This window comes from Vespula pensylvanica, chromosome 11, assembly GCF_014466175.1.
Source record: "Vespula pensylvanica isolate Volc-1 chromosome 11, ASM1446617v1, whole genome shotgun sequence".
Classification (NCBI taxonomy): domain Eukaryota; kingdom Metazoa; phylum Arthropoda; class Insecta; order Hymenoptera; family Vespidae; genus Vespula; species Vespula pensylvanica.
This window is the reverse complement of record NC_057695.1, coordinates 3,299,993-3,312,926: the sequence shown is the minus strand read 5'-3', so window position 1 is coordinate 3,312,926 and position 12,934 is coordinate 3,299,993. Positions and strand designations below refer to the sequence as shown.

At 33.5% G+C, this 12,934-nt stretch overlaps 3 protein-coding genes across 4 annotated transcripts in view; 2 read left to right on the top strand and 1 right to left on the bottom strand.

Moving 5' to 3' along the window:
- Positions 1-1,134: 1,134 nt before the first annotated feature.
- On the bottom strand, positions 1,135-9,790 carry LOC122633145 (X-linked retinitis pigmentosa GTPase regulator). The gene is made up of 12 exons (XM_043820714.1): positions 9,731-9,790; positions 6,231-6,356; positions 4,828-4,920; positions 4,669-4,731; positions 4,050-4,373; positions 3,552-3,704; positions 3,296-3,460; positions 3,102-3,223; positions 2,933-3,022; positions 1,942-2,866; positions 1,763-1,851; positions 1,135-1,678 (listed from the first exon to the last, which is right to left on the bottom strand). Exons 1-12 carry the CDS (start codon positions 9,759-9,761, stop codon positions 1,655-1,657), a joined length of 2,205 nt encoding a protein of 734 aa, XP_043676649.1. The 5' UTR covers positions 9,762-9,790; the 3' UTR covers positions 1,135-1,654.
- Positions 9,791-10,298: 508 nt separating this feature from the next.
- LOC122633149 (trypsin-7-like) lies at positions 10,299-11,333 on the top strand. The gene is made up of 2 exons (XM_043820720.1): positions 10,299-10,438; positions 10,515-11,333. Exons 1-2 carry the CDS (start codon positions 10,393-10,395, stop codon positions 11,225-11,227), a joined length of 759 nt encoding a protein of 252 aa, XP_043676655.1. The 5' UTR covers positions 10,299-10,392; the 3' UTR covers positions 11,228-11,333.
- A 445-nt stretch (positions 11,334-11,778) lies between these two features.
- LOC122633146 (HIV Tat-specific factor 1 homolog) overlaps positions 11,779-12,934 on the top strand; it is a 38,150-nt gene continuing 36,994 nt past the window's right edge. The window contains exons 1-3 of one of the 2 annotated variants that reach the window (XM_043820716.1): positions 11,779-11,945; positions 12,078-12,480; positions 12,558-12,929. In XM_043820716.1, the coding sequence (XP_043676651.1) occupies positions 12,151-12,480; positions 12,558-12,929 (702 nt within the window). In that variant the 5' untranslated portion in view covers positions 11,779-11,945; positions 12,078-12,150. The remainder of the gene's footprint in view (positions 11,946-12,077; positions 12,481-12,557; positions 12,930-12,934) is intronic. The other variant, XM_043820715.1, reaches the window with a different exon arrangement.

The following is a 12,934-nucleotide window of genomic DNA, read 5'->3' as shown; positions in this document are numbered from 1 at the left end:
CAGCTACCTCCACGCGGTGGGACCTGGGTCGGTAGTACTTGCGAAATATCGAATGTCTAAATCATATCTAAAATCTATAAATAAATTATATATGTAGTCATATAACGCAAGTACTACCGGGCGAATGGCTGCATGTCTCAATATTTTTCCAAAATCTCTTTTCTGTCTAACTTCAATTAGACCTTAAATTAATTATATATTGATTGACTTTTACAGTTACTACTTCAGTTGTGTTTTGGACTTTTCCGAGAGAACTTAGAAATTTTCGCAGGATGCCATAGGAGCGAGTATTAACGAAGATTTTACGCAAGTAGAATGTTGTATCACTCATATTTTCGAAATTCTATTCAACTTCTTTTGTGTTAGACTTCGATTTTGCTCTTTTGGGGGACTTTGACAATCTATCTTCACGAATGGACTTAGAATTTATTCCTTTTTAAAATTCCACGCAGTAAGACTTAGATCGGTAGTATTTAATATTTTACAAGTATAATATCTTACAATATGCAAATAATCTTGCAAAATCTTACAAGATGCAAATACTACCGAACGAATGGCCGCATATTTCAAGACTTTTCCAAAATCTGTTTTCTCTAATTGTAAGGTAACATTAGAGTACTTACATTTTCCATATCTGATAATACTGCAACATATAAACAGACTAAGTATAGGAAAATTTAAGAATAATTTATTAGAGAAACTCACAGAAAAATTATAATTTCTTTATGGTTCTTATATATTCTTATTCCTTGTAATTTATTATCTTTTATTCATATTTACTTTACTGAAATAAGTCATCTTTAATCCGTGAAATAAGTTTCGAGTACTACTGAGCGAATAACTACGTAATAATCACTTTATGTTGCTAATAATATTAGTTTATTTCCACACTATCTATAAAGTAAAATTTCCAATATTGCTTTTTTTCGTGTTTTCACTTATTTTGTATTAATTGTTTTTGTGTTAATTGTATTTATTATCTTTTATGCATTTTTATCGTAAAATAAATGCGTATCGATGTTGCATTGTATTTATCACCGATATCGATAGGCAGGCCACCATTAAAAAAGAATATAAATGTAGGCGAATGAAATGTTTGAGTTTAAACTTATTAACACTTTTTATTCTAATGCACACTCCAAAATAGTTATATTACGTACAAGTAGAGTATAATCTAACAAGCTTATTAATTGATACGATAGATTAATGGCGACGACAGTATTTTTTATTCATTCTTATAATTCATATTTTGTCCATACCTGTCGCTGAAGTCACATACGCTTCTAACGAATGGTGATGAACAGTTTCAAGGTATTGTTACATTAAATTCTTAAAGAGATAAAATTATTACTAAAGAATTACATTATAAAAATAATCTTTTAATACAATGGAAAAGTTTATTATGTGTTCACATTTATGGTACAATTCTTAATTCATCATTGAAGCAATTTAACAATAACGCATATCTTAAGGAATGCATATAAAGGCCACAATGAATAATAAATTTCATGATAAGGCACTTCGCCGATGTTCCAAGATTATTTGAAAAAATATTTAATTTTGTCCGCTTTGGTCCCAAGCGTTTGAGATTCGCGTACGAGTATGATATAAAAAAATATAATAGATTATAATTAAATCTTTCAAATTTTCTCGATCACAAAATGATACACGTTTTCGACTGAAACATTTACAGAATATAATTAATTGTACATCTTTATATAATAATGTAAAAGCAAAAATGAGAGATCAAAATAATATATACCTTTGATTTTGGAGTCGTACTTCCACTAGATTTTGTGCCATTTTCTGTCTCTTGTTGCCTTTTTCCTTTGAATAGCTTTGCCATTTTTCCTAAAAACATGATCCAAGATAATCATAATATAACTTGATAATATATTGAATGTATAAGAATAATTAAAGCAAAATGAAAAAGTTTCTAACCAGTTCTAGGTGCTGGTGATTGTATTACATCAGCATCATCGTGTGTGTGTTCTTCAGCATTTTCTTCATTTTTCGTGATCTTATCTGTCTTTAACTCGTCCAAAGTGTGTTGAGGGTCGGCAACTATAGTTTCTTCAGTATCGGCATTCGATTTCGTTGATCGAGATTTGTGGCTATTGATAGAGACTTTCGCAGGACTTTCTTCTTCTTTATTTATTTTTTCTGTCATAGATTGTATTATCGACTCTTCAGTTTCATTTGCTTCATTCGGTTTTGGATTGCTATCTTGATTATTTTCTTTTCTTTCTTCCTCCTCCGAATACTTACTTGATACTTTTATATCTTCGCCTACAGATCCTTGAGGACTTGCTGTTTTTTGTCGAGGTGGTTTGGGTGGTGGCATAGGATCAGGAGATGTTGGTTTTTCTGGACTAGTTTTCGTTTCATTTTCAATTTTCGATTCTTCAGTTTTTATCGTTTCTTCTGTTTTGTCTATCACATTATTTGAATCTACATCTACATCTGCCTTCGTTGATTCGCTTGGTTTTTCAATATCAACATTACTCTCATTATTTGTTTTCATTGTGTTTTCCTCGTTGTTATTTTCTGCATCCTCTTTTTCACTTGTGATTTCTGAATTTTCTACTTCGTTGACTTTTTGCGTCTCTTCTGATACTTCATTCGTTGCAGGAATTTCAAGTTTTTCGAAATTATTCATACTATCCTTTGGTGTTTCGGGGATATCGTTATGCTCGTTATCCAGTTTATTTTCCTGATTGTCCTCGGATGGAGATTTTTCAAGAATCTTTTCACTCTCTGTAGATTCCTTTTCGTCCTCCACTTTATCCATATGGCTTTCGTTTTGTAGTCTATTTACAGGAAGTTTCAAAGGAGGCAGAGAATTTTTTCTTTGGATCTGGTGATCCTACAATTCGAAAATCAATAAACTCTTTCGAATTCTTTAGTTATTTTTATTTCATTTGATACTCACTATCTGTATAGTTTCTGATTCTTGATTTGTCTGGTTATTCGTCTCACGTCTTTTACCTAGCAATATCGTGTGACAGCCACCACAAGATACCTGGAAGATTAATCATACGCTTTAAGAAATTAAGAAACATATATGTGACCAGAAAACTTATGAGTTAGAAACGACATACATTTGAAACAAAAAGTTCTTGATATTTGATAGCGAATGTTAATTCGTGAACGTTATTTTCATTTTCCTCGAGACCCAATTTTCCATGTCTACCGTCACCACACGTGTAGAGTCTGCCAGATTCTGTAGTACAAGAAGAATCATGAAGGACCGAAGAAATCACAAAATTAAGACGAATTGACATGCGTGTTATACCTGTTAGAACAGCACTGTGACTTTCCCCGCAAGCAATTTTGACGATCGACTGATCCTGTAGAGCATCACGAGAAAGAAGTTTTGGTGTTGGAATTTCGGTCACGTTCGTCCCCATTCCCAATTGACCACTGGCGTTGCTTCCAACGCAATACACATTGCCGCTCTCTAAACGATCATTTTTTTTTTTATTGAACAATGATAACAACGTATCAAATTCATGAAAACTACTCTATAAGTGTTGTTTAGAAGGTAATACCTGTTAATATGAGAGTATGATGACCTCCACACGCGATGTGTATCGCCGTCGTGGGCAATAGCATTTGCTTCGGCGCGACTTGCGTCGTGAAGTTAACATCGATCCCGAGCTTGCCACTTTCAGATTCGCCACAGATATAAATGAGACCGCTTTCTGGAAATACCATTGAGCTTGAATATATATGTGTATAAGTTTATAGATCTTTGCGGGAACATACACAACTTCTACGACGCTGAATGATAGTCTATAGAATGGAATACTTTCGAAGATACATTGTCAGATCTTGGAATATCAATTGATTCATATACGATTAGTATCTATTAGGGTCAATAGGGACTTTGTAGTTTATTTAATAATTTTCAAGAATGAATCATCGCGGAGATTATTCGTCGTATTGATTATCATCATGATGATTATTCATTGTGTCGATCATCAATACGATGTGACGAGAATATCACTGTAATTTTCAATGAAAGTTTTGATGAAGGAATACGTTACCAGTTAAAAACGCAGAATGATAATATCCTGTGCTGATTTCTTTCACCGGTTCGGGAATTGGGACCTTCGTCGGCTTATTTACCAGTCCAGAGATTCCCGATAGTCCAAGTTGTCCTTCAAGATTGCTTCCCCAGGCGATGACACCACCGTCGCTGGTAAGGGCCATCGAATGGTGAGATCCCGCAGCTATTTGAGTAACTCTTGGACCTGCGAGTCCGCAATCGTATACCAAAACTGGAGTGCTCGCGCTATCTCCTACCGCTGCATTTCCGCGACCCAGCTGTCCTTCCTGATCGCTTCCACAAGCAAATATTTTTTGTCCACCTAAGCGAAAATGAAGTAGAAAGAGAAAAGAAAATATTTTATGCGGTCACTTAGACTAAAATCGATTTCAACAACGTGAATGCGTACGTCATACTTATCAGCTGAATAAAAAAGAATAATTAGTCTTGTCATATAAAAATAGTTTGCGCACGTAAAAGAATAAATTAACATTTATGTTTCACGTAGGTATGAATCGTTCACGTGTTACTTATGATATATACGTTTACTGCATGTATTCCGTCTGTTTAGTTTTTGCTATTTCTATTTTTTGTGTTCTAAAGAATATAAGACTTACCCGTACATATCAAAGTGTGAGCTCTTCCACATGCTACGTGTGTAACTTTCTCCGGCTTTAAAACTGTAACAGGGAAATATTCATGGCCTTTATAAAATTGACCTTAATGAAATCGTACAATATGGTAGAAGTATTAAAAGTTCGTAATGAAGGATATACTTTTCACGCAGGATGGTTTGCTGACATGATTTTTGTGACCGAGACCCAATTGACCCCAATCGTTGCTTCCAAAAACGAATAGTCTGCCACTCTCTAAAAATCAATTATATAATAAAGTACAAATTTATATACATTTTAATGTTTTATTAGAATCATTATAGTACTACTTTCATCATCCTATTTCTCAATGTAGTTTATAAATTCTACAATGTGATCTCCGATTGGAAAAGTTTTATATAGACAAAGGACTATCGAATTCGATTTAAGTATATTTTATATGAAGCAAGGCCTTCCCCGGAGTTTCTATCTTTAGTTTACTGTTTTGCTTTTCAAATTTTCATCGAACGATCCTTTTAGAGTTGAGAACAGTTTGATATAACTCATTAGTAACATCCGTTCCGTTTATTATATTTAGAGCAACTGAAAAGTAGCAATAGAGGTTTTAGCGCAAAATAATTGGAACGTATCCAAATGTCTACGAATACAGTCCGCAATGAAAAGGAAGTGAGGTTACGATTTCCGTATCGATCGGAGTGTACCTTGTGCTTCGTGAGCGAGCAAGATTATTAACAATAACAATGTTTTTGAGTCTGGTCATGCAGAGCGCAACCATTGCGTGTCCATATCGATTTACCGGACAGTGGCTATCCCTATGTAAGCATAGTTCGAGTGTAAGTTCCTTGCATGGCATGTTGCAGAAGCTGTAAATCATGCGAGCTTCGATCCTTCCTATTTTACACACGACCGTTGTATCAACATTTGACCCAGTAAAATATTTACAGAAAATCAAAAAAGGAACTTGAAATACCTCCAACTTGCGGTGTCAATGTGTACTCGAATGCCATCGGCGAGAGTGATAACTATATAGACAATTTTAAAACGAAGTAGCAATATTAAAGGAAAAAATACAAAGTAATAGTGGGGAAAAGTAAACGCACGTGCGTAGTACAGGGCGGATGGACGATACCTCGAAGTCATTCACATATTGATTTCCATTTCAATCAAGCCACGCTAATGCTCTAATCAATATAGTACTCTATAAACAACTATCTATAACCAATTGGTGATTAATAAGTTGCACTGTATTATTGTCTTAAAATTAATTGTAATTTTTATGTGAGTTCCCTTTTAACGGTCAACTTCTATCATTTTTTGGTTAAACTTTCTCTTTTTTTTTATGAAGGACTCATTGGTGGTCGGCTAGTTAAAGGATCGTTAGTCAAAAGTCACGGTTTGAGATCCTTCGATGGTGGACATTGACAAGCTGCAATTCACTAGAGACATGTGCGGCTCGTCTCTCAATAATAAATTTACTAGATCGGGTGAAGCATCGAGCTTCTGACAAACGACGTATAACGTTTCAAATTATTTTATTATTACATGTGTATCGTGAGAATACTTACGACATACAACGGCGGAATGTTCATCTCCACAAGTGATTGTCAATACTGGATCCTTGCGTATAAAGAAGTGTGACGCTATGTTATCCGCAAATCTGCTTCTACCGATCGTGAAGACTGCACCAGTTTCTAAAAATTATAAATTTATTTGATTTAGCTTTGAATTTGAAATGTTAATCGTATTACGTATTCACTTTCCTAATTAATCCAATTTGAAAAGCAAGAAGAGCCCATTATATGATTTAACAATAATTGTTTATTCTAAATGTAAATTTTTCACGATCGTTTCGAATTCATGTTACGAACGCGTGCCATTATACCGATACAGCCAAGTATGGAAACAGAGGAATCATTAATCGCTGTTTGCATAATTAATTCGAAAATTATAGCGAGTACAAGAGATCAAATTTTATAAATACATAGATGGAAGGCAAAACTAAGTAAAAAAAAAAAAAAATTAAATAAGTATGTTTTCTTTTCTTCCATTACGTTTTGGATGTATTGTTTTTAATTATAGTCCTGTCGTAGACGCATTTTTAAAATGTTATATGTAGATATTGCTTTGGGTGGAAGTATTATCAGCAATAATAATCGTTATAACGGATTATGTAGAATTCAAAATTTTCAATAGAATACTAATATATATGTATATATATTTCTTCAAAGTAGAGAGGAAATATATATAAGAAATATATAAAAATATGTAAATATATATGTGATATATGTGTATGTAAAAATAGAACGAAATGATTAGTTACTCTGTTTTACGAGTTCTTTCTTTTTCTTATGAGAAAAAAGCTCGAGATTTCACTGTGCTTAAAAAGTTCAAGCACTCGTTGACCTCCCAAACGATGGTCAACTTTATCATGCTAATTATTTACGATATCATGGTAAACACTAATGAAAGCAGGGAACCTAGTGATTTATTTTTAATTTTTTAAGGGTCTATCATGATAAGTTCTTATCACGGATGCATCAGTATTTTTTTTTTACGTCTGGCACGAAAGCCGAGTCGAGTTAAAAATGTAAATCGAAAAGTGGCTTTTATTGTTTCTACTCAGCAGCTGTAAAGGTGAATTCGTGCTGCCGTTGTTAAGATATAACGTCTAACAATAATCAATTTTCATTTTGTAAGTGTAAGAATTGCATTAGTGTTGTTGTAGACAAATGGAGTACTCGTTACGTTTTCGAATAGTGTTTTAATTGTTATGCTAATTGTTTCGAACTACTCAATGAGAACCTATTGTTTCATACAAGTATTTGAACGGAAAAGATAAGAGTTTACTTACATTTTTAAACAAGTATGATTTTTTTTGATAATTGAGTTTTAACATCAAGAAAATGATAAAGTTTTAATTTAAGATCAAGATATCAGAAGTTTAGGCAAAGTTTATGCAAAGTATCCAAGACACGTAGAAAGCTTATAGATTTTTCGTACTGTATCTACGTACACGTGGAACCACTTGTGGAAGTTCTTGTGGAAAACGAAGAAAGATATACTTTTGAAGTTCTTTTGAAAAAAAAAAAATCGTGATTATTGAAACAATGTTTTTGTCATTCTATTTTGAGAATATAAATTACAGTGAACATTACAGAATAAATTTTGAAATAACAGTAGAGTAAGAGGTTAGTATGAAAACCAGCCATAGTATGAAAACCATGCAGGCGATGCATCAAGAGACGGGAGGTATATTCTAGTTTCCCAGTTTGTAAAGGTCAGTAATGTGGTGCTCGACGTAAATCTTCTTTCGTACAATTTACGATTACGCTTTGCTTATCAAAAGTTCAAACGGCGATCTACTGCATTATTCATCTTTCACTTATTTTATGGATTGAAAATCCGCAAGATGAACATGGGAGACTAACGATCGAGATGCTGTACTATTTCTTATAAAATAAACAGTTTGTCAATTTTCTTTATAAAACATTGAGTTCCACAATTGCATTTTCTTATCAGAAGTAAGAACTTAGAAAAGAAGTGCGAATTTCGATGTTATAATGACAAAAAAGGGTTGCCTCCTAAATGTTACCAAAGTTGAGAATAAAATCTACCATTTCTACAGTTCCGGTAACCAGCTTTATGGAAATGTGCTTCTTTTTTCAGTTCACCTCGAAAGTATGTTAATGCTAGCTTCCTTTTAATGGCACCCTTAGGTGAGCAGTGTTTTATACACCTTTGTGAAGAAGTTTTCAGCGGTTACACCGAGGTCACGTCATCTTAGGTCGAATTTAAAGAGGTGTAAACTTTTCTTTTCTAACTAAGGAAAATTTATGAAACCGCAGATTACCGGTACGTAATGCATCGCATTTATTGCATATATTGTTCTTCGCAAAATGTAAAGAACGAGTTTAAGAGAAAGTGAAGAAAAGTGGGACGTTGTTCTTAATGTGAAATACATTAAAGTTCCAGGGTAGTTTCGTTATGCGAAGTTTCAGATATACGATGGCCAATTTATTACCTTGATACCATCGTACGATTTCTTTTTACTGATTTTATTAATGGAATAAGAGGTTGATGACTTGTTCTATATTTTACGATTACTCGAGACGATCTAATTTTATTTACTTTAAATTACTCATTTTATAGAAATTGTGAACAATTTTATAGAAAATGTGAACAACAAGCTATTAATGTAGCTGTTGATTTATTGTTAGATCGACTCGTTTTAATTTAAACATTTCGAACTAATTTCTGATGATCTTCATCGATGAAATAATATTATCATCAATACCAAAGAAATTAACGTGAAGCAACGTATCGCTTACTTTCAAGCTATGAATACATTACCGCGGTGGATCATTGACCCTTTGATGGTTCTTGGCTCGTTCTATCTAGTGAAGTGCTTCGAAAAATATGTGCATCACAGAGAAGGATCAAAATTTGAATAACCGAGCTAAACATTCGCACTTTGCCTCTACATTCGATCGACTAACTTGACAATTTAGTTTCATGCTTTCGTTATACACTAGGATATGTATGTACGAAGACATACAATTTCCTTTATAGTTGATTTATGTAACGAAGTGATTAATTATTACGTCCCTCGAAATAACTATCAATAAGCAGTGACGTTATTTTACGTTCTTTTATTTCAAAGAACAGTACTTTCGAAAGATTAAAAGAAATATAAAAATATTATATAGATAGAAAAATAGAGATATTCCGATATCTGATATCGTAATTTCGCACTACTGGGAAACATGAATCGTTAATTTTCTATATAACTTGTACATGCGTGGCCATTATCGTAAAAATGAGCGATTAGAATCATTTTCAATCGACTTTAAATAAGAACATTTGTTGCACGAGAAAAGACGATAGGTTCGATTATTTACTAGACAATTGCGAAAGCGTCGCGACACTTTCGACGGTCTTTTTCGTGCTTAATCGTTTTTTGTCGTTTTTTACATTATTGTCGTGCGTTTGCAAGTGCATTAGACGTTACTAAAGATAAATTCGATCATTGGTGCAATTTAAGTGGAGGAAAAAAATGTTCCATTACCAGGTATATTTTCTATGTCTGGCAGACCCATGATTTACTTGCACCTTGACGCCGCGCAACCTGCAGCTGACTAAACCACCGGTCAGGCATGGCTAAGCGTGGTAGGCGACTTAAAGTGAACGTTGCTTGGCAACCGGAAATCAATTTCCAATGGCAACCGGGCCCACGTAGCGTTCCTTTACGATAAGAAGAATGGGAACAATCGTCGTTCGATCGTCTGCGGGTTAAGCGCTTCGAATGATCTTTGCTAACGATATAGCGGGAAACCTCGAACTTTTTGAATTCATTATGGAGAATTTTAATTTCAAAATTTATATATAGATAGTAAGATTAATAAGTAAATGAGATTATATTCTAAATGTAATAAAACTTTATGATGATTAGAAATTGTTGCTGAGGAAACATGAAACAATCTTTGAAAAAATGTCAAAAAAGAATTGATAACAAACAAATATAAATATTTCTCAGAACAATATCAGCTTTTGTTAAATATAACTTATGATCAGTATGAGTGAGCTGTAACTATGATTTCACAAAAAATACTATCAATGTTTTATTCCAGGTATTCTCAATTGATAACGATAAATTGATGATAAATTGATGATAATCTTATCTATAAATATAATTATGTCTCGTTAGTGTTAAGATTCTCTCTGAACAAGATGGTTGTATTTTATTTGACAAGTTTGTCAATTATACTCTCCCTTGGTAAGATATCAAAGTTTTCCTCATTAATTTTAAATCCATAGAATATCAATTCATTTTCGGTTCTATCCTATTTTAGGATCCTATGGAGCCAATTCGTTGGAACCAAGATTTGTTGGTAGTACCGTGGCTTCCATAAACGATTATCCTTATCAGTTGAGCATTTATTTTGGACGAAACTACGTATGTGGAGCTTCTATAATTGCTCCAAGATGGGCCATTACAGCAGCCAACTGTTTGAACTTCAAGACTCCTGAAATAGTGAATCTCCGGGCTGGAAGCAATGACACTCAAAGTGGCGGTAGAGTTTATAAAGTATCCAAATTCGTCATACATCCAAAATATAATCGCAGTAGTAGCGAATATGACGTCGCTTTATTGAATTTGACTACGCCTTTCGTTTATGGAAGAGCTGTCAGGCCCATTCCGATAATACAAGCATACAAGAATGTAGCAGTTGGTTCACCAGCTGTTATCACTGGTTGGGGTTGGGTTTCGAACTCTGTTCCAGCGTTTTCGTATACTCTTCGAAAACTGGTTCTACCAATTCTCGATCCGTTGCTTTGTCGAAATTATTACGGAAAGAAGTTCAACTCGAACACGATGCTTTGCACGAAGGATGAAAAAAATAAGAAAGGCGTCTGTGCGTTTTCTGGTTTCCCATTGGTTGTGAACGGTACCTTGGTTGGCATTTATTCTACGGGATACGGATGCACTGTAACACCAACAATTTACACAAAGTTATCAGCACAACCTGTACGGTCTTGGATCACATCTGTTACACGCATTTAATATTAAAATATTGTATATTTTTAGTCAATGTCTACATTTAATTTTGATTATTGAAGAATTCAAAACTCAGACGGAAATAAAAATGCAGATATAAATAAAACTTAAATTAACGAAGTTTTTTTAATAATAAAATCCTCTTCAGCCATAGTTTGTTGGGGCCTCTTCGACATATAGCCACTTATGCTCTTTTTGCCCTAACTACTATTGAAGACTATTTTACATAATAATTGTTCATGATTAATGGCAAAAAATTAGAACCGTTTTAATTTTATAATATAGAAATAGACCGGCAACCCTAGAAAAGAAACAAATTAAGATCTTTGCATAGAAAATAATTAGTACCTTTTGGTTGCGAAATGTTTTTTTGCAGAACTATCGAAATAGAAATAGAATTTATTTTATATTTAAAATGTCTTCTTTAGAAACTTATTCTATCACTTTAAAACTAATTTTTTGTTCAAATTAAAAAACATGTATATTGGATTTCTGGGAACTAATAGAGCGATTTTCATTATCGACAGATAATTCTATGTAAAAACTATTTCGAATAATCTCTGTAGAGTGCGCTAGTTTGAACTTTAAAGAACGTGTAGAAAACTTACTGTCAAGTTCGTATATACGTTTAATTTTCTTTTAAACAAGATTTTATCGCTAAAGAATAATTATTTTCGTTGAACATTACGTTGTTTATTACTGAATCATAAGAGTACTCTAGTTAGTAAGCTTTTATTTTTATATTTAATATTTTTCTTTCTAACCTCAATTTTAATTTCTAACCTTCATTTCTAACACGACGTATTGTTAATTTTGATTTTTATAAAATCTCGAAAATGTGTCGTTTTAATCACAGTTGAAATAAATAGCGCTGCGTTACTTTCATTCAGATTTATTTCGATAAAAAAGAATTTGGGAATACCATTGAAATGAGCGATGCTCCAGGATCGAAGAAAACAGGAGGTCAGAGTTCTAATAATCCCAATCAATACGAATTCGATGGACAAAGTTATGTGTATATGGATAAAACAACAAATGTGAAATACAAATTTGATCAAGTGAAAAACCAGTGGGTTCCTCAAGATCAGAGTCAAAATGAATCAGGGAAAGATGACGAAAAGAAAGAAGAGGCCAGTGGACCTGCGGTAGCAGCTCCAGGTGGAATATATGGTTTTGAAAATGATACTCATACATATACGGATCCTAATGATGGTAGTGTTTATATTTGGGACAGAGAGAAGAATGCATGGTTTCCTAAAGTAATATTCTTTTTTCTGCTTTATAATATAAAATCAACCTCAAAGTTAAGGCATAATGTTCCAAATCTTATTGTTAGGTTGATGAAGACTTTATGGCTAGATATCAAATGAGCTATGGATTTACTAATTCTAATGCCACAGAACCTTCACAGAAGATACCAGAAAATCCTGTACAACCTCTTCTTCAACCAAAGTTAACGAAAGAGCAAAAGAAAGCAGAAGCCAAAAGGAAAGCTCAGGAGCCACCTACTTGGTTTGAGATAGATGAAGCCCACAATACTGCTATCTATGTTTCTGGATTACCTATGGACATCACTTTGGAGGAACTTACAGAACTCTTCAATAAATGTGGTCTCATTGCCAGGGATGAGAAAGGCAAAGATAAGATCAAGTTGTATAGAGATTCTGCTGGGGAATTGAAGGGTGATGCTCTTTGTACGTACATCAAGGTAAG

Coding starts and splice junctions, on each gene's coding strand:
- LOC122633149 (XM_043820720.1), top strand. CDS start 10,393: ATGGTTGTATTTTATTTGACAAGTTTGTCAATTATACTCTCCCTTG. Junction 10,439..10,514: donor GTCAATTATACTCTCCCTTG/GTAAGATATCAA, acceptor ATCCTATTTTAG/GATCCTATGGAGCCAATTCG.
- LOC122633145 (XM_043820714.1), bottom strand. CDS start 9,761: ATGGGTCTGCCAGACATAGAAAATATACCTG. Junction 3,705..4,049: donor TCATTCTGCGTTTTTAACTG/GTAACGTATTCC, acceptor TGGTATTTCCAG/AAAGCGGTCTCATTTATATC. Junction 2,867..2,932: donor AATCAGAAACTATACAGATA/GTGAGTATCAAA, acceptor TTCGAATTGTAG/GATCACCAGATCCAAAGAAA.